This window comes from Diceros bicornis, chromosome 32 (genome assembly GCF_020826845.1).
Source record: "Diceros bicornis minor isolate mBicDic1 chromosome 32, mDicBic1.mat.cur, whole genome shotgun sequence".
Taxonomy (NCBI): Eukaryota; Metazoa; Chordata; class Mammalia; order Perissodactyla; family Rhinocerotidae; genus Diceros; species Diceros bicornis.
Genome location: NC_080771.1, coordinates 21,199,380 through 21,220,161, shown reverse-complemented (window position 1 = coordinate 21,220,161; position 20,782 = coordinate 21,199,380). Strand labels below are relative to the sequence as shown.

General features: G+C 42.0%; 1 protein-coding gene across 1 annotated transcript in view; it reads right to left on the bottom strand.

Annotated features, from left to right (window-relative positions):
* Window positions 1-15,974, bottom strand: part of WWP2 (WW domain containing E3 ubiquitin protein ligase 2) — a 131,431-nt gene extending 115,457 nt beyond the window's left edge. The window contains exons 1-2 of the mRNA XM_058528152.1: window positions 15,914-15,974; window positions 619-703 (exon numbers count right to left, since the gene is read on the bottom strand). Coding sequence (XP_058384135.1) covers window positions 619-688 — 70 coding nt within the window. The 5' untranslated portion in view covers window positions 689-703; window positions 15,914-15,974. The remainder of the gene's footprint in view (window positions 1-618; window positions 704-15,913) is intronic.
* Window positions 15,975-20,782: the final 4,808 nt, after the last annotated feature.

Sequence of the window (20,782 nt, the reverse complement as noted above, 5' to 3'; positions counted from 1 at the left end):
GCAGAAGCAGGGAGACAAGTCAGGGGGCTATCGCCTTAACCTAGGGGTGGAGATGACGGCAGTTTGTGCGGCGGCGGGGGTGGTGAGAAGTGGCTGAGTGCTGGATACGTCTTGAAGACAGACACAACCAGATTTGCTGATTGGTTGAACACAGGACATGAGAAGAAAAATCAGTAGCTCAGTTCCAGACATATCACATTTTAGATGTTTACTAAACATTCAAGTGGAGGTGACAAGCGGGCTATTGATATACAAACCCGGAGTTCAGAGGAAAGGCCCAAGCTAGAGATACAAATTTGGCAGTTATCTTATATCAGCATTTAAAGCCATGAGGTTGGATGAGATCACCTAAGGAACGAGTGTAAATAGAAAAGAGTCCTGGGAAGGCATGAAGAAATCACCAGTTCAGACAATTTTTGCCAAGTGTTCATTTTTTTTCCTTCTTCTTCAAGAATTTCAGCTACAATATGACAACTCTATGAGAACGAATAGTTACACTCTTAACCCATTTCACAAGATTTGGCTCTCCACACCAAGGTGTAGGATAATCCCACCTCTTCTGTCTGCATAGCCTGGGCTGGACCTCAACTGACAAACGCTTCACACAGCGCCACTCACCTTTCAAAGTAAGCTGAGACTTCTCAAAAGGCAGGGCCACTCCTGCCCGGCTGGAGCTGGCAGATGCCATGTCATCACCAGGAAACTGCAAGACAAACACAGCGGTAGGTTTAAAGAACATCTGATAAGAGTTTGAGGAACTGGACCTAATGTTAATACAGTCGTGTACCGTATAACGACGTTTTGGTCAATGATGGACTCTATATACCACAGTGGTCCCATAACATTAGTACCATAGAGCCCAGGTGTTTAGTAGGCTATACCATCTAGGTTTGTGTAAGTACACTGTGTAATGTTCACACAACGATGAAAGTGCTCAATGACGCATTTCTCAGAATGTATCCCCGTCATTAAGCAACACATGACTGTATTTGAGTTTAAGATACAGAAGCTAGAAAATATAAACATCCAAGCAACCGTGGCCATGCCACTTCCAGTACAGTGGTGTTTGTCTGTCTTGTAATGATTATTGAACCTGGATATAGGTCTTGGATGGCCTAAGAAGGACATAGCACTGTTATATCAAAGTCTGGAGGAGGGAGAGCCTAATATAATATTTCCAAAAAGAAAGTCGCAGTTCAACAATAAAAAAAAAATCCAATTTTTTAAATGGGCAAAAGATCTGAATAAATATTTCTCCAAAGAAGATATACACACGGCCAATAAGCACATGAAAAGATGCTCAACATCATTAGCCACCAGTCAGCCCTGTCATTCCATTTTAGCTAGAAGCAGAAGTCTATCTTGCACTTTGAATGGATCTTTACTCATATGAGTTTGTAACATTCTCATTTGTCATTTGGAAAATGTTGGTTCACTGAGTTATATAGATATTCCAAATGTTGACACATTTCATTATACTACAATATCAAAAAAAATTACATTTGTGAAAGTCACCACCGATCTTATCAGACAAGTCTTTAAATACCAGGAAGCTGTCAAGCTCTTGGTGGTAGATGTAAGTATTCCAAAATTCTAATTTTCACTTTAAAACTCATATTTTATCATTGGCAACAAACACTGTCAGTTGTTCTCCTTGAAGTGTCAGCTCACTTCATTCATTTTCAAGAAAATACTGCTAAATACCCAAATCTAGTAACTTTAGTTTGCCTGTTAGTTTTTTTAGTTAAAATCGTATTTCAAGAGGGGCCGGCCCGGTGGCGCAAGCGGTTAAGTGCGCGCGCTCCGCTGCAGCGGCCCGGGGTTTGCTGGTTCGGATCCCGGGCGCGCACCGACGCACTGCTTGGTAAGCCATGCTGTGGCGGCGTCCCATATAAAGTAGAGGAAGATAGGCACCGATGTTAGCCCAGGGCCGTCTTCCTCAGCAAAAAAGGAGGAGGATTGGCGGATGTTAGCTCAGGGCTGATCTCCTCACAAAAAAAAAAAAAAATCGTATTTCAAGAAAAAAGTAACTAGTTCAGCTCTCAATTCAAACAGTCGTACGAGTGCTTTTTCTCAACACAACCATTATATTCGGTATGCAGCAGAAGTGCGTTAGGGTATTTCCCATTTCATCACACAGAATATTAAAAAGACATGTGCACAAGGGTCAAGGCTTAATAAAATTAATAATTTGTAAACTACGCTTCATCAAGCACATTCTTAAGTGAAACTGGCTTTTTCTTTTCCTTTCACGAGTGGGCTGTGGTGAGGAATACAATGAGAACAGCACAGATTGGTGGCACTGCCCTGATTCATGCTATAGCACCAATAGTTCCACTCACCTTTGCTTTTGCACCATCAGTGCAAATGTGATCACAGTGAAAAAGGAAAATAAAATTATTATGAAAATAGCTTTGATCTTGCAAAACCCTAAAAGTCTTGAGGGTCCACTAGGGGTCTGAGGACCACACTTGAGAACTTCTGCTATAAAGACACTATAAAGTTCCTACTGTATTCAACATCATTAATACCTTCTTTTATTCTATTTGTATCTGATCTTTCCTCCTAACTTCCTATTCTGAAGAGCTGTTTAGCCATAAAGCGTAGTTATTAACTCATCGTATTATCCTAAGAATGGAAGCGCTTGAGCTGAGAATTAAATGCAGCTACAGCTAAATCACATTGATTTTGATATTTTCCATAGCTCAAGTCAAACAACTCGATGCTTCAAGATTTTAGCCAAAACAATTTGCCTTATTTATAAGATATAGTCAGTCCAAAAAAATTTAAGTGACTAGTTTTTTCTGGACTAGTCCATAACAGGCACTTTACTTCTAACATACGGAGTAACAGTGGAAACCTCTGACATGTTACAGGTAACATATAGGAATATAATACTGGAGTAAAGGAATTAGGAATACTAGAATATAGGAATACAAGAATACTGAAACTATTCTCATCAAGAGCTCGAGAGACCAGACCTCCATGGTATTAAATCCAATAGTGAATTCTCAGTCCTTGTCTTATATGACCTATTGGCAGTATCTGACGCAATGGATCACTCTTTCTTCCTTGAAATGCTTTCTTCCCTGGCTTCCAGGACACCACACCTGCCTGATTTTCCTCCTGCCTCTCAGGCTGCTCTTTCTCGGCCTTCTTTGTTGACTCCTTCTCCCCTCCTCAACCTCTAACCATCAGTGTCCCACAGCTCAGGCCTTGCACATCTTCTCTTGGTTATCTCATTTTGTTTCATGGCTTTAAATACCATCTATTTTGTTGACAATCCCAAATTGGTGTGTCCAGTAGGAACCTCACTCTCAAACCTCAGATCCTCTTTGTGCATTGACACAACTGAGCTTTTTATATTCTCCCTCAAACCTGTTCCTCAGCCTTCTACATCTCAGTTAATGACGACTCCTTCCATCCAGTGGCTCAGGCCAAAATTCTGGGGCTCATTCCAGCTTCTGCTTTCTCTCTCACACGCCACATACTATCTGTAAATAAATCCTATTGGAAATATTTTAAAGGTAGAACCAAATCCAAACACTTCTCTCCACCTCTACTGTCACTGCCTTGGTTCAAAGCACCACCATCTCTTATCTGGATTATTGTTTTTTCTGCTTCTGCCCTCCCCACCCTTCAATCTAATCTCTACATTCAGCAGTGATTTTTTTTTTTAATATGTAAATCAGATCATATCACTCTGCTATCCAAAAGCATCCAGTGGCTTCCCATCTAACTCAGAGTCAAAGTCAAAGTCCTCAAAATGACCTACGTGATACACTACCCCCATCACAACACACCTCTCTGACTCATCTCCCATTTCTTCCCCCACCTCCTTCTCCCACAGCTATATGCGCCTTCTTGTTCCTTGAACATGCCAGACATGCTCCCCCATCAGACTTCTACCCCTCCGTCCAGAATGTTCTTTCCTCAGTTGTCCACATATATGGCTTATTCCCTCACTGCCTTCAGGCATTTACTCAAATGTCACTTTCTTAAGGGGTCTTCCCTGACCACCCTATCAACCTCATCTCTCCACACACATTAGTACCATCGTTCCTGATTTTACTTGTTCTCCTTAGCATTTATCACTGACATGATTCATATTGTATTTATTGATTGTGTGTACTGTCTCTCTCCCTCTTCTAGAACGTAAGCTCCAGAAGGGCTGAGATGTATGTCCCATCTCTTGCTCGGTAGCACTAGTGTCTAGAATGGTGCCGGGCTCTTAGTAGGAACTCCATAAAAATATACCAAATGAATGAATTTGAGCATCAATTTTCTGAAATTCAAAAGGATGATGTTTTGACTCCCTTAGATAAAATTTGTTTTGGTAAAGCAATAAAAAAGATCAACTCTCTTTCTACCCATCAGATTAGTAAGAGATTAGAAGTCTGACAAGTGTCTGTGAGAAGCCTCATACACTTCTGGAGGCAGTGCAAACTAGATGGTACCTGGCAACCTCCAGTACAGTTAAAGATGCACATATTGTGGGGGCTGGCCCTGTGGCGTAGTGGTTAAGTTTGGCGCACTCTGCTTCGGCAGCCTGGGTTCACGGGTTCAGATCCCGGGCGCAGACTTACACCACTCGTCAGCCATGCTATGGTGGTGACCCATATGCAAAATAGAGGAAGACTGGCACAGATGTTAGCTCAGGGCGAATCTTCCTCAAGCAAAAAACAACAACAAAAAAAGATGTATACATTTTATCTCCCAGGATTCCACCACTCCTAGTTATTTGCTGGGGAAAAATCTTCCAACACATGCCACGTTCAAAGATGTTCATCACAGCAGTATCTATAACAGCAAAAATCTCTAAATAACCTAAATGCTCATCAGTGAGGGAATGGATAAATTGTGATATATTTATAAAATAGAATGCTATATAGTACTTGAAATATGTGAATTCAATCTACATGTACAAATCCCAAACTATAAGGCTAAACAACAACAAAAAAAGCAAGCGGCAGCCTAAGTACAGCATGATGCCATTGGTATACACTTGAACTTACACAAAACAATTGTATATATTGTTGTAAACACACATAAATAGAATAAAAGTATAGAAGCACGGCTAGGAAGGAACCACACCAAGTTCAGAACAGAAGTCACCTCTGGGGTAGCGGAGGAGGGAGCAGGCGAAGTGGAGTGAGGAGAGAGACCAAGGGAACTTCAACTGTATTTGCAACATTTTACTTTTTAAAGAAAAAAGTTCTGAAGCAAATACGGCAAAATGTTAATACTCATTAAATCCAGATGGTGGTTTTTATGACTGCTTGTTATCTTATTCTCTGAACCATTTCATATGTTTGATCTTTTTCATAATTTAACAATAATTTTAAGGGGAAAAAAGATCATATCTTGAGTAATGAAGGAAAGATTAATGATTATAAATTAAGCCTCAGGGCTTTTAGTAACAGAGGTTAAAGCACTAAAAGCTGGAAATGCATTATTTATAGATTTTAAAAATGAAAGAATATTTTAAAAATCTTTATATCTATTGGGACTCTTTCCTTCCTAAGGCAACTCGACTGAGGATAGTTTTTAAACTAGATTGTTCTCCCTGAGCTTTAGCTGTTTTTAGCCTTTGGTCTGAACTCGAGAGAATTCAGGAGAACGAAACTTGAAGCCCCCACATGGCCTATTAAATGGGAGAAAGACCAAACCTCTTGATCTATACTTCATGGCCCCAAAACAAAATCAATCAGATATATTCTAAAGAAGGTTCAGAACAAAAGTAACTGGGAAAGCAAGAGAAACAAAGTAGAAAACACTACCATGTTTTCTTTCTCCAATGTCTTTCCTAATTACAGTCCACTGTTTACTAACAATAATCCATGTTATTATGTGGAGCTTTGTCTGTCTTTTCAGATCCAATTAGCAAGATACCACCCTGACACTACAAGGTAGATATCTTGAATTGGAAAACCTTTCCAATCCATGTATAAAGAAAAATAGCCATTACTGTAGAAGGGAAGTCAGATCTCACTCCAGTCAAAGTATTTTCAACCTATTAGCTTCTACCTCAAGCCCCATATTGGACACGGCTCCCAATAGGCATGAAATCCAAACCCCCACCACCTACGACTACAGGAAGCTTATGAAACGTGAGACCCAGGAAAATGATATGTCAGGAACTTGTATCTACATAGAAAAGAAGAGCATGGGAGAAGGAATAAACAAAGCTCCACCCACTGGCTTCTCGATCAAGTCAGCCCTCTGTATCCACAGGTTCCATAACCACGGATTCTGCATCCACCGATTTAATCAACCAGGAATTAAAAGGCCTACGATGGTTGCATCTGTACTGAACATGTACAGACATTTTTTCTTGTCATTATTCCCTAAACCATACAGTTTAGGGAGAGGGTTAGGGAGTTGCAGCGACTGTTGATGGGTACAAGTTTTCTTTTGGGATGATGAAAATGCTCTGGAATTAGACAGTGGTGTTGGTTGCACAACTGTGAAAATACTAAAAGCCACTGAACTGCATAAAAGGTATGTGAATTATATCTCAAGTTTTAAAAAAACTCACAGTCAAATGAAACAGAGGTCAAAGAAAACCACAAAACAAATCAGAGAGATAAGAGAAAATATCACACCCATGAAACAAGAACAGACTGTAATTTGAAAGAAAGAAAGAAGGGAAGGAAAGAAGATAGGTTGGTTGATTCAGAAAATAAGAAAGCGCTCTTGGAAAGGACAGCTCTGATAGCAGAAGCCGATAAATAAAGTGAAGACATATACTAAAAAGTAAAGCCAAAAGAAAAAGATGGTAAATAGGAGAGAAAAGGCTTTTTAAAAATAGTAGATTCATTTAAAACGTCCAATGTCCAACTTATAGTAAGTCTAGAAATAGAAAAGAGAAAAAAAAGAAAAAGAAATTAATAAAAAAAGTTACAAAAGATTTTTCTTAAGCTGATGGATATACATTTCTAAATAGAAAGGACCCAACTGGGTGCCTAGAACAATGAATGAAAAAAGAACCATGCTAAAGCACAACGTCATGAAATTTCAGAACATAAGAACAAAGAGCATACAAGCTTCCAGTCACATTTACAGAGAACAGAAATCAGAATGGCATCAGGCTTCTCAACAGTAAAAATACTGAATGCTGGAAGACAACGCAATGCTTTCAAATTTTAGATAAAATTATGTTTAGTCTGGAATTCTATAACAAAGAATACCACGCATCAAGTATGACAGGAAAACAGTGATGTTGGCAGATTTGCAAAGTCTCCAAAAAGTTGCTTCCAAAAGCTGCTTTCTCAGGAAGCTACTGAAAAATGCGCTCCAGGGGAGTAAATGAGAAAGATGAGCATAGTGGGTACTCACGTGGGAGAGACAAAAGAAATTCCCAGAACGGTGATGAAGAGAAATCCCAAAGCATTACTGCGCAATAGCCTAGAGAGCAACCAGTCCAGATTGGAGAGTTTAGAGGAAGTGTCATCTCAAGATGAAGGAAAGAAAATGGAAGAAATAGATTACATGATGAATCTGACCACACTGAAAGAAGTATTCATTTAGCTCTATCAGAATGTTTGGGCTGAACTAATGATAGGTAAACAGAAAATTATGCAAATGAAAAAATCAGAAAATATGTAACTCTAGTAAAAACAAAAGCTGCACGAGATAGGAAATGTAATCCTAATATACTACATGGCTTGGCTGTGAATATTTATCATCATAATAGCATAAATAATTTAATCAAAACTTGTGATATATTGTAATCAGAAGATGGAGGTAGAAGCGTGTTTGTGGAGACTGAAAGAGAGCTAAATCCTCATCTTCAATGGTTAAAAGACAATAAATAAAACTGACAAGCTGGGAAATAACAGTATAAGGATGTCATTTAGAAATGCAAAAGTCAATATCAGAAAAGAGCTAAAGACTTAAAAGTCATTGACTCTACGGAACAAGAATCAAGAATGAAAAGGAGTGAAGTAAGGCACTGCTATTGCATTATAAGCCTTGTAATGAATGCTATTTGACTTTTTAAACTATGTGCATGCATTATTTGGGCATAAATAAAATTTAAATTCAAGAAAGGAAAAGGCTTCTCTTCAAATCAGGTCAGAGGATGATGTCCTTATTTAATTTTAATAAAAGCAACCCATCCACATTCAATTAGTGTATAGTAGGTTTAATTGTGGCCCCCAAAAAGATATGTCTAAGTGCTAACCCCCTTGGAATCTATGAATGTGACTTTATTAGGAAATACGGCCTTTGCCGATGTAATTAAGTTCAAGATCTCGAGATGAGATCACCCTGGATTTAGGATGGGTCCAGTGTCCTTTCAGGAGACAGAGGGAAGAACAGACACAGAGGAGAGCCCATGTGAAGACTGAGGCAGAGACTGGAGTCACGCAGCCCCAAGCCAACAAATGCCTAGAGCCACTAGAAGAGGCAGAGGATTCTCCCCTAGAGCCTAGAGGGATCACATTGTCCTGTTGACACTGTTGACACTTTGATTTTGGTCTTCTGGCCTCCAGAATTGTAAAGGAATAAACTTCTATTGTTTTAAACCATCAAGCTTGTGGTAATTTGTTACACAGATTAGGAATAGGAAACTAATACAATTAGCGACAAAGGCTTTACAAGTTGTGGATTTCAAATGACATCAGGCTGAAGCTGGAAGTCTTCTGCACATCAGCAACACATCCTTGGGGTGCCCAACTCCCATCTCGACCTAGACCCAGACCCCACAGTAACTTCCCTTAGAAATAACCCCTGCAGTCACAGGCAGCGTGGTCTTGCTGAAATTGTTTCTTAATTGTGATTCCAGTACAAAACAGAATCCTAAATGTATCATGTTTTATTTCATTACTTAAAAAAAGAGTATTTATCATGCTCTGTTCAAAACAATTCGTTGATGCCACTACTACAACACAACAATTGCTTAGCTTTTGAGAATTTGAGAACAATATATATTTTAATGGCAAGTGAAGAAACAATCAAGAAGGGCTACATTAGAAGAGTAACAGGCAGCCTATCTCTGGTCTTCACACCAAAGCTTCACCATCTTCCTTCTTCTTCTCACCTCTCTTTTCTTCCCTACTTTGCTAGGCCCTTCCTCCCCTCCAATTTCTTCCTTTTCCCTCCTATGACACAGGCACATCCCAGGCTCTGCAGGGGTATCACTGTTGGGCTCACAACCAAAAGGGCAGCTACCCCTGGCTCAGATTAGCCTGTGATACAACCTGAACTACCATCTTCCGAGGGTTTATCAGCTCTACCCTGAAGGGAGCAAATACACCTTACACCTTTAATTTTAAATAAGAAACCTAAAAAAAAAAAAAAATCCAGCTTTCTTGGCCTATAATCCCCCGGCTGTTAAAAGAAAAAAACTTGGGGCCGGCCCAGTGGTGTAGTGGTTGAGTTTGCACGCTCTGCTTCAGCGGCCCGTGGTTCGCTTTGACGGCATCCCACATACAAAACAGAGGAAGATGGGCAGAGATGCTAGCTCAGGGCCAATCTTTCTCAGCAAAAAGAGGAAGACTGGCAATAGATGTGAGCTCAGGGCCAATCTTCCTCACTGAAAAAAAACACAAACACACACAAAAAAATGAAAAGAAACTATTATCTAGGGTAGTAATTCCTGAGTCCTTCTTATTAGCCAAATTAAGCAATGTCAAGGGTCCACCTACTGGTTCAGAGTTTCCAGAGACATCCAGAAAGACAACAAAGATCTATCATCGTCCTTTTTGGTTAAAACACTTGAAGTACCTAAGATCAAAAAAGCAGGGAGAACATTATTTAACATATTCAACAGGGAACTTCAGAAGAAGCTGAATAACATGTGGTGTCCCGGCACCGGAAGATGCAGGATAGTGGCTGCTATTGCCTGCACTAAAATCTTAACTTGACCTCAATAGAACATAGAGCGTGCATTCAAAACAGGACGGGTTGATTCTTTTTTTCTTGAAATATAATTCACTTACTATAAATTCACCCTTTTAAAGAATACCACTTGGTGACTTTTAGTATATTCAGAGTTGTGCAACCATCACCACTATCTAATTCCAGAACATTTTCATCACCCCAAAAGAAAACCCCATAATCATTAGCAGTCACTTCTCATTTCTCTCTGCCCCACAGCCCCTAATAACTACTATCTGCTTTCTGTCTCTATGGATCTGCCTATTCTGGACATTTCAGATAAATGGAATCGTACAATATGTAGTCTTTTGTGTCTGGCTTCTTTTACTTAGCGTAATGTTTTCAAGGTTCACCCATGTTGTAGGACGTACCAGTATTCCACCCCTTTTTATGGCTGAATAATATTTCATGGTATGGATACCACATTTTGCTTATCCACTCACTCATCAGCTGATGGACAACTCAAAATTTGGGTTGTTAGGATATGTTGATTCTTGAAGCCAGGGGACTATAATGGTCAAAGACACCTGCGGCAGGAAGGCAGCCAGCCAGCCTTCTGATTATGCCTCTTCCAGGCCGCTTTTATTCACCCTGTCTAGTCCTGAGCCAGGGTCAGCCGTTCATCAGATGCTCACAGATGCCACTCTGTGCCAGGCCCTGGCGAATGTCATGGCACCCCTGCCCTCTGGGAGCTCAGACATCTCACTCTGAGAGATCTTCATTAAATAAATCCTCGAAGAGCTTTTGGCAGGAGAAAGCAACCACACATCAGTCAGCAAGTGCTAGCTCTTGCAATATCTGAAGCACCTGATCATTCTTATCACCCAACTTCAGCAAGAACCTTTCAAAGCAGTCAATCTTTCAGAGGCAAATAGGTTTAACCACTCACTAGCCTCTGAGTGATATTGGACAAGTTACCCTCTCTAAATCTCAATTCCTCATCTGTGAAACGAACCTAATAATAGTGCTCTATTGGAGCACAAGGTAAGTGCTCCTCCAGCATTAACTACAAGCTAAACTAGTTCTTGATGCTGAAATTCTAGGCTCTCGGGATTCCTGAAATTCTTGACCCAGCTTTGAGTCAAGAAACCACTGACCACTGATCTTGAGATGAAAGGACCTGTGTAGCAGATGAGCCAGCAAAGAGCAAAACTACTCACTAGCACCAAGATTTTATTTTTAATTAGCCAGCTGTAGAAACAGGCAGAGCTTCTTATTTCTAACCATAGAACCACCCTGTATCCACTTCTTGGAAGACGTGGAAGAAAAGGGTCTGTTCAAAAGATTCCTCCTTTCCTTCACACTCTCATGCTTTTCCAGTTCTTTCCAACACTAATGCTTCTTTCTTGGCCTCTTTCCTCTGGCCGGTATTGAGTTACCTTCCATTCTCCCAAGGTCCATATTGAAAAACAATCAAAACGAATTGAACTTTGCCAAATGACATCTGTACAAAGACCAAGCACATAAAAAGAGATAGAAGGAGGGACAGGGGAGGTCATATCATCGTAAGCACAGTGGAATTATAGGCTAGGAATAAAAGAGGCTGGAAAGCAGATCTCGTGACAAAACAGGAAGCAAAAGGCATGGGTGACACAGAGGAAGAGGATCTGCCCCAGTTCAGGACTGCCAAGTCTTGGTATTTGGTATTTTCCTAGAAGTAGTTATTAACACTTGACTTAAATCACCAAATGTTTGTTTATAAGCTGGCGGGGAGGGGCAGGAGCAGGGGACTGGCAACCTTCTAGAAAAGATTCAGTTGGTTCTCTTTAAGGGAAATAAGATCTTCCCTTTTGTTCCTACCTCTCAGAAATTCCAGTCTACAGTAGTCCAACGTGACTCAAAATCACTCAAAAGCAGCTCACTGATTTGATTCCAATGAGAGCTGATGTTCATGCATCCACTACACTGATGGAAGCATCAGATCTGGACTCAGAAGACCAGGATTCAAATCCCAGCTCTTCCACATCTTAGCTACATGACCTCATGCAGGTCACTTCACCTCAGTGAGGTTCTGTTTGTTTTAAATCTATAAAACAGCAGGATGTCTGACAAACAACATGCATTCAGTACACGTTAGCGAAAACCAATATTTTAAACATTAAAAACTCATTACCCATCTTTCCAGGCTGTCTCTTTCCCATCCTTCTTGGAGGTCTCTAAATTGGTTAGCAACCCAGAAACCCAGACTAATTCCAGAAATTGGCACTCAAATTGATTTCAGCGGCACTACAAAGACGCACACTTGGAAGAGTAGCCTCCTCAAGAAAAAAGAAACCCATTAGCTTGTGGTTTTCAAAAGGGTCTTTAAATGAAAAGTGAAAGGGAGAGAAAATCAAGTTCCCCGAGATATACTACAATGTTCCACCATGCTTAAAATACCTACTAGTATAATAGTACAAACTGAGATTTTATTTCGAAATTTAACTTCCGGCAAGAAGCATTCCTCTTGGATATGTACCCATGCTATTCCATAAGTGACTTCACCCAGTGTCTCAACTCTAAATACTGTCCACACGGTAACCGCTTCCACATGCACATCTCCAGCCCAGGCCTGTCTCCAGACTTCCCTATCGAACTGCCCACAACACCTTCAGTTGTATTTCTATAGGGATTTTACAATCAACGTGAACAAAACTGAGCCCCAATCCCATTCCTCCTATGGTCTTCCCCATTTCGGCCAATGACGATTCCATTCTTCTAGTTGTTCATGCCAAAGACCGTGGAGTCGCCCTTGACTCTTTTCTTCCTCTCACAATCCACATCCACAAACCCAATGGTTTCAAAATATACCCATCACCAGACTGCTCCTTGCCACCTCCATCACTACCACCTGGTCCATCCTTCACCCGGATCATGGCAATAGCCTCCAAACTTGTCTCCCTGCTTCTAGCCTTGCTCCTCTCGACTCGTTCTCCACAATGGCAACCAGAGTGAGCCTGTGGAAAGGCAGGATGGATTCGTGTCTACCCCACTGCTCAAGACCCTCCAATGGCCCCAACTCACTCTGAGCAAAAACCAACACCCTTACAATGACCTGCAAGGCCCCCACGACCTGCCCATCTCTCCCCTTAGCCCCCTCACCTCTCTGACCTCATCCTTCCACACCCCCCTTGCTCAGGCCCCTGCAGCCACACTGGCCTCCCTGGCTGGTTCCAAACCTGCCAGGGTTGCTTCTTCATTAGGGCTTTTAACTTGCTGTGCCCTGTGCCTGGACCACTGTGTCCCCATTCAGCCACACAGCTCCTTCCCTCACACAGCTCCTTCCCTCACTTCCATGACCTTTCCACGAAGGCTTTTTGTGTGTGTGTGTGAGGAAGATCGGCCCTGAGCTAACATCTGCGCCAATCCTCCTCTTTTTGCTGAGGAAGACTGGCCCTGTGCTAATATCTGTGCCCATCTTCCTCCACTTTATGTGGGACGCCACCACAGCATGGCTTGACAAGCAGTGCATTGGTGTGTGCCCAGGATCCGAACCCGGGCCGCCAACAACGGAGCACGAGCACTTAACCACTATGCCACAGGGCCGGCCCCTCCACGAAGGCTTTTCTAAGGACCCTATTCAAAATTGCAACCCTGGCCAACACTCCACATCCCGCTTCCCTCCTTTATTACAATATAATGTGCAATTGACTTGGTTATTTTGTTTACCGTGCCTTTTCCCACTAAAATGTAAGACCCACAAGGGCAGAGATTTTTGCCTTTCCTGTATGCTATATTCCCAGCGTTTAGAACAGCACTGTCCAATATAATTTTTAATTTTCTAGGAAACACATTTTAAAAAGTAAAAAGAAACAGGTGAAATTAACTTCAATTATATTGCATTTAACCTAATTAACTTAAAATGTTATTTATAGCATAGATATTATATTAATATTATACTTATTATAATATAAAAATATCAATGAGATATTTTATCTTTTCCTCATACTCAGTCTTCAAAGTCTGGTGTATATTTTATACTCATAGCTTATCTCCAGTGCTCAACAGCCCCATGTGTCTGGTGGCCACTATACTGGACAGTGTGATTCTGGAACAATGTCTGGCATAGAATAGGCTCTTATAAATATTCATTGAATGAAAGAACGTTTTTCCCAGGAAGAGGCAGCTATGGTATAGTACAGAGTTTTCTAAACTTCTATTGCATTTTACATTCACTATTCTTGCTGTGATCTATATACTATTTTTTCCTTAAAATGTCATACTTCTTATACTTGAAAAAATATTTAAAAATAAAACTTTATATTGCTTCTATAAATGGAAAAGAATGGGTCTAGGGATAAAAGGCCTGGGCTCGAGTCCCTACTCAGTCATTCACTAGCTCTGGAATCCAAAGCAAGGACTTCACTAAGCCTCAGTTTCTTCATGTGTAGAATAGGGACAATACTGACCTTCACAGGATCATGGTGACGATTACATGAGATGTGGGTATAAACTCTTTGTAAATGGGAGAGTTGTAAGTAAAAGACACTGAAAAGCCAACCCAAGCCTTTTTCCCATACCTATGGTTTTCATATGGACAATAACACAGAAAATGGCAAGCTTGTCTGACAAGAGAAGAGATAGGATTTGGGCTCAAATCCCTTGTCCTCCACTTAACAGCTATGTGACCTTCAGATACTCATTTATTCACCAAACATTTACCAAGTGCCCATAACATGCCAGGCACTAGGCTAGTAGCCAAATATGACAAATAAGATATGAACCCTGCCCCCGAAGGATGTGCAGCCTAGCAGAGAGAAAGAAATCAGTAAACAAGAGAGAGCAATAAACTGTTAAAAAAATCAAGTCATCTCTCTTAGGTCTGTTTGTTCATCAAATGGGAATAACACTTTCCCAACTAACTCACAGGACTGCTACAAAAATTAATGTTTAAATGCTCGTCAAGTAGCCCAAAAACTTTAACTCATAATACTCTACATTAGCAAAGCCCTTTTTTTCCTACTTGTAACCCAAAATGACTCTGGCTCCCATGAATGTCCAGTTCAAACAGTCACTCCAGTTACACCGCATCTATGAAATTCATTTCACTTTGGCAAATTTTGGTTAACATGAAGAAAAAAAGGATGAACGGCTTTAACACAGGTATTTAATCTCAAAATCATGATCCAGGTCACGGTTCTAAGGAACACAACACAGATCTCTCAGGCACCCCACCTAGTTACAGTTTGTCAAGCAGTCACATGGTAAGGAGAGCTGAATAATTTAAAGTGAAGAGGAAAAGCCATAAAGCTGTAAAGGTAGACGCTCTGTCCAAGATTTCTGCAGCGGCTATGTTGCTGAGGTAATGCCGGGCGCCAGGTCGTGGCCAACAGTTTAGGCTAAAAGCCATTTTATGGCCAGAGCAAAGCGCCCACACTGTTTTTTTAAGCCTCGAAGCTGATCTGATCTGGGAAAATCTCAAAGAAAGATGATTTGAAGGGCTAGGTTCCCAAGAATTGGAAACCTTATCCAAGTGGGTGTGACGAACGCAAGATGACCAAGATTCTGTGATCCCTCTAGAAGTTTAAAAACTGAATGGGACCGAAATCAAGGTCTCGGGTAACAACCATTTCCAAAGAGGAGGGAAGGAAGAGACTCTCTGCTGGGGTTCAGTCAGCTGCTTCTTCCTGATTTCTCCTTTCCCTCCATGTCATACGCCCATTCTCAGGCGCCCCTGCCAACTCAGTCCCACGTCGCCCGTTCCTCCTGTCCCGATCCCTCCACAAAGGTCACTCCTCTCCATCCCTGGCACCCAAGCTCCTTTCCCCTTCCGGAAGGACTCGCTGGCCGCCGCACCTACCGCGGCCACCGCGCCCACCCCGGAGCAGCCCCCGCGCACGGCCCGCGGCGCGCCCACCCTGCTCGGGCGGGAGCCGGGACACCCCTCCTCAGAGGCCGGAACCGCCGCGCCAGGCCCCTCCCACAGGAAGCCACCGCCCCCCGGCGCCCGGGCCGCGCCGCCCCCGGCACACCCCGCGCCTCCCGCCGCCGCTGGTCAGACCCGCGCCCCCTGCCCGCCGGCCTTCCGCGCCCCCGCGCCGGCGCTCGCTACCTGCCGCGGCCAGAGAAGGGGCGCCCCACTCCTCTCCCACTTCCGCCTTCCACCGCCCGCACTCGGGCCGGGTCACGTGACCGCGCGCGGTCACCTGACCCGGAAGAGGCTGGCCGGGCCCGCAGGTGTGGGCAACCTAGGCCTGGCCCGGGAGCCTTTGGCCGGGAGAATGCTGTCTTATCCTTCGCATCTTTAAAAGTGGAAGGGCTTTTCCACTCCCTGGATGGTCCCCGAACTATCAGATAAATTGAGGGCTCCCTGAGTGCCAGGCGAAGTTTCGTTTACTCCTCCCATCAACCCCGGAGGCGGGTCTAACATTAGCCCCATTTTACAGGTGAGAAGAGGCCAGGCAATCAACTAAGTCAATAAATATTCATTGAGCTCCTTAGGGTTACCAGATAAAATACAGGATGCCCAGTTAAATTTGAATTTCAGATAAATAACCATGTCGTGTGTAGGTAGGTGCCAAATACTGCATGGGGCATATTTATGCCAAGAAAGTATTTGTTGTTTATCTGAAAATCAAATTTAATTGGGCATCTTGTATTTTTATTTGATGTATCTGGCAACCCTATGCTTGCTATGCACCAGGCACTGTTCTAGGCTCTAGAAACACAAAAGTAGCCTTTGTGAAGCGTCTGTTCTTGTGACATAAAGCAAAGGTAGAAAAGCTTCAAAACCCCTGCTTGGGTCTATAAAATACCCCACCACACCAAGCTAACCCCCATTCCCTTAGTTTACAGAATAGATAGAACTTTATGAATTAGAAAAAACATTTAGGGGCTGGCCCAGTGGCACAAGCTGTTAAGTGTGCGCTCTGCTGCAGCAGCCCGGGGTTCCCGGGGTTCAGCTCCTGGGCGTGCATGATGCACGGCTTGGCAAGCCATGCTGTGGCAGCATCCCACATAAAGTGGAGGAAGATGGGCGTGGATGTTAGCGCAGGGCCGGTCTTCCTCAGCACAAAAAAAAAAAAGGAGGAGGATTGGCAGATGTTAGCGCAGGGCTGATCTTCCTCACAAAAAAAAAAAAAAAGAAATAAAAAACATTTAAAATCAACCTTCTTTACTGATGGTCTCGACCTTCAGCTTTGACAAGTTGAATGAGGGCTCAATTTTTCACTTTTAATTACCATTAACTAAAATTAATACTAATCACCTAATTAGCCTTAAGCACTCTATGTATTAATTATTCCGTCATTTTTGAGTCTTCAAGTTTATATGGATCCTGTCATGCATACAAATTAAATTGGTTGAGCACTTAGTCTCTACTTTTCCTATTCCCATTCCAAATCCAGGAGATGGCCTTTCAAGGAGACATAGCCCTCTCTTAATACTTTAAACCCTACATTAGTCTCATCTATAAAACTACTAAAACTTCTCTAGTTCCATTGATGGGAGTTTTACTAATTCTATTCTAAAGGAATTAGGGGAGACCTCTTTGATTTGGTGGCATTTGAGTAGGTGTTTTTCAAAAGGAAGAAGGGACTAGGCAAGCATGCTGGAACTGTGCATTAAAGACTTAAAAACTAAAGTATATTCTGTGACCTCTAAAGCCATGCCTCTCCTTTCTACACCTCTCCTTTCTCTCATCTCATCTCACAGCACTCTTCTCCCCAATATTCTGCTTCAGCCACCATGGCCTCAGGGCCTTTGGACTTGCTTTTCCCTCTGCCTGGAAAGTTCTTTCCCCAGGTAGTCAGAAGGCTCACCCTTGATCTCTTTCAGATGTTTGCTCAACTGTCTCAGTGAAGCCTTTCCTAATCACACATTTAAACTGCAACTGAGCTCTTCCCCTCCTACCAGCCCCCTTATTTTTTCCTCTGTATTTCCTCTATACTTATCACTATCTGAGTTTTGTATAAATATATGTATATATAATATGTAATATATATACAATATCCATTTCCCACTACAAGAATTATGAAGACAGGAGCTATGTCCCAACTCCTAAAGTAATGCCTGGCCTAGAGGAGCCTCTTTAAATAATTTGGTAAGTGACTAGATTTCATCAACATTTATTGAACACTGAACTCATTGCTGTAGGTCCTATAATATAGGAGATTTTTTTAAAAGACACATAAAAAATCTGAACTATGTCATCATAAAAGTGCCCCCCAAAAGTTAAAAAGTCAATTGAAATGTTCATTTAAGTAAAAAGACCCCTAAAACACAGTCCCAGACCTCCGACCTACTTAAAGAAGTAAGACACACAATTAACAACACAAAGCAGAAATAACAACTGCTCATTGACAGAACTGAAATGTCTTAAGTGTGGTGAGAAAGAAGAGTTCAGATCGGTCCTTGGGGAAAAATCTGATCTGGGTGATCAGGAGCTGCTGCTTGGAGACTAAGCAGTGATTGGCTGGCAGAATTTTCAGGCAGAGGAAAAAACAAGGGCAAAGGAAGAGACAAGAAAGTCCAGGACTCTCCCAGGAAAGTCCAGAAGAATTCTAGGGATATTGACTTCACATAGTGTTTTTTCTGCGTCAAGTTTTTCTCTCCCCGAGCCCACTGCTAAGCATAGAATTCTGTAGCCTCTACATTTTCCAGTCCTGGAAATAAACGCAGATCTTTACTGGCACACAAGCAAGACCCTGCTCTTTCCTAAAGGGCCTCACACGGAAAAATTCACATTATCTCCAAATGAGTTATCCATTGAGTCCTCCTACTTTCAAAAATGTGTTTGAAAGTGTTAATTTGTTAATGTAAGCTGTTTACAGTGAGCACAAGTTTCATAATAATGTTTTAGATTTTTATGACTTTTAAAAAAACATGGGCTTCAAAAAACTGAAGTGTGTCAGGGCTCACTTTGCCTCTGAGAGACCCTGTCCCCAGACACCCTGTGTTACCACAGGCACCACCCTCAATTTCCTGAACACCCCTTGGACTTGCACACCTCGATGCCTTTGCCCTACTTGTCCTTCAAGTTCTAGCTCCAAAGTCATAAAGTCTGAAGATGCCCCTAGACGCTATGCAAAATATCATTTTGTTCATAGCTATTATATCACCCAACCCCTGGTGGTTTAACTTAGCTCTCAATACCTATTTGTTGAATAAATGAGAGTCCTAAGGCTTTAGGGGGCTTGGAGACTAATGTTACAGGGGAAGAGAAAAGGGATTAAAATACTATAAAAAATGCCAAAAGCTACAATGTGTCAAGAAACCTTTTATAGTAGTAAGAATTCTTAGTGTTTACTAGATAATGAATGGCTCAAAATCTAATCTTTCTTTTCCCGACTATTGCCCCCTAAATCAGTGGTTCTCCAGTGTGTGCTCCAGGTCAGCACCATCAGCATCACCTGGAAGTTATTAAAAAAGCAAATTCTCAGGCCCTGCCCAGACCTACAAATCAGAAACTGAGGATGAGGCCCAGCAATCTGTTTTTGCAAGCTCTCCAGGTGATTCTGGATCAAAATCCAGAATCCAGTGTGCCTGGATGCACACTCAAGTTTGAGAACCACTGATCTAAATCATTCTTCTTCATCTTAAGGTTTAGTGAATTATTGCCGCCAACTTCAATAAACCTCTTTTATTATGGAGTCCAGTTCCTCCATCCTCCTTCCCTTTTTAGGCAACAAGGGCAAATCAGCTGAAGAAAAAGAAATTGGAATACTAGTGTGGAGTGGATTACCCTTTCTAGGCATGAGATAAAAACTTGATTAGAGTAAAGGGAATGAAGGTAGAGGGGACCCAGGCACCCCAAACATTTCAGAAGTAGCATCAAGAGGAATATGGGTTGAGAGTAAGGGTGGAAATGATGATGACTCAGAGATTCTTACCTTGAATGCCTTTGTTAGTGGTAATGCCATTAGTAAAAATAGGCACTCTAACGAGTGAAGAAAGTTTAAGCAGGGGCGGGAGAGATAATTACCTCCGTTTTAACCTTCCTCCTGAGTGAAGATCCCAAAAGTTTAAAGATGGATGTTTCCAGGATAGGCTGGAAAATAAACGGGGCATTCAGGTTTGGGAGGCATTCCTATAATGTGACAATTGAAGCCTTGAGAATAGACAGTATTGCTGAAGGAAAGAACTTAGACAAAGGGACCAAGACGGATCTGCAGAGGGTGTCTTGTGTACAAGGCAGAAGAGTCCAGTGAAGGAGAGTGAGAAGCCATCAGAGAGGCAGGGAAACCAGAATCATGAAGTATCACCAAAGTCAGGCAAGGAGAGACAGTCCAGAAAGGAGAGATAGTCAGCAATGTCAAATTCTGCAGAGAAACTGAGAAAGCTGAGAAATAAAAACAAAAAAATTGGTATGATGAACTAGAAAATTAGAAGCAGCCTTCACCCCTGCTACTTCAGGCAGGGCAGGTGGGGCAGGAACCATTGACTCTGGAGGCTGAAGAGACTGACCTGAAGGGTAAGAAAAGTTGAGACAGATGTTTGGGGAAAGAAAAGGGATTTGGGCAACTGCTGAAGGAGACCCTTAGGGCACTGAAGGATTTTTGGAGGTAGGATGGATAAATTACAATCGAGGGATAATGTTGGAGTGAAGACTTGACAGTGGTTCGGAATAATTCAACATCGCTGAAGACGAATGAATGAAAACTCATGTCAGCATTCAGCCAAAATCGCAAGCATGAATTTGTAATAGGCCAGATCTCATAATTATGGAAGCTCAGATTTGAAGAATTTAGAAGTCATCTGAAACCCCTTCGGTTCGATTCAGCAAGGAATTATTTGCTAGCAAATTATGTGCCTAGCTTAGGGGAGGGGGGAGAAGGATATCAAGGTACATAAGCCATAGACCCTGGCCCCAAGTTACTCAAAATGAAGTGGGTGTACGTAAGCAACGGTCGGTATAGCATAATAAAGAAGCAAGAGGCTCTTGTTACAATCACTTACTAGCCAGCCACCTTAGCAGGACCTA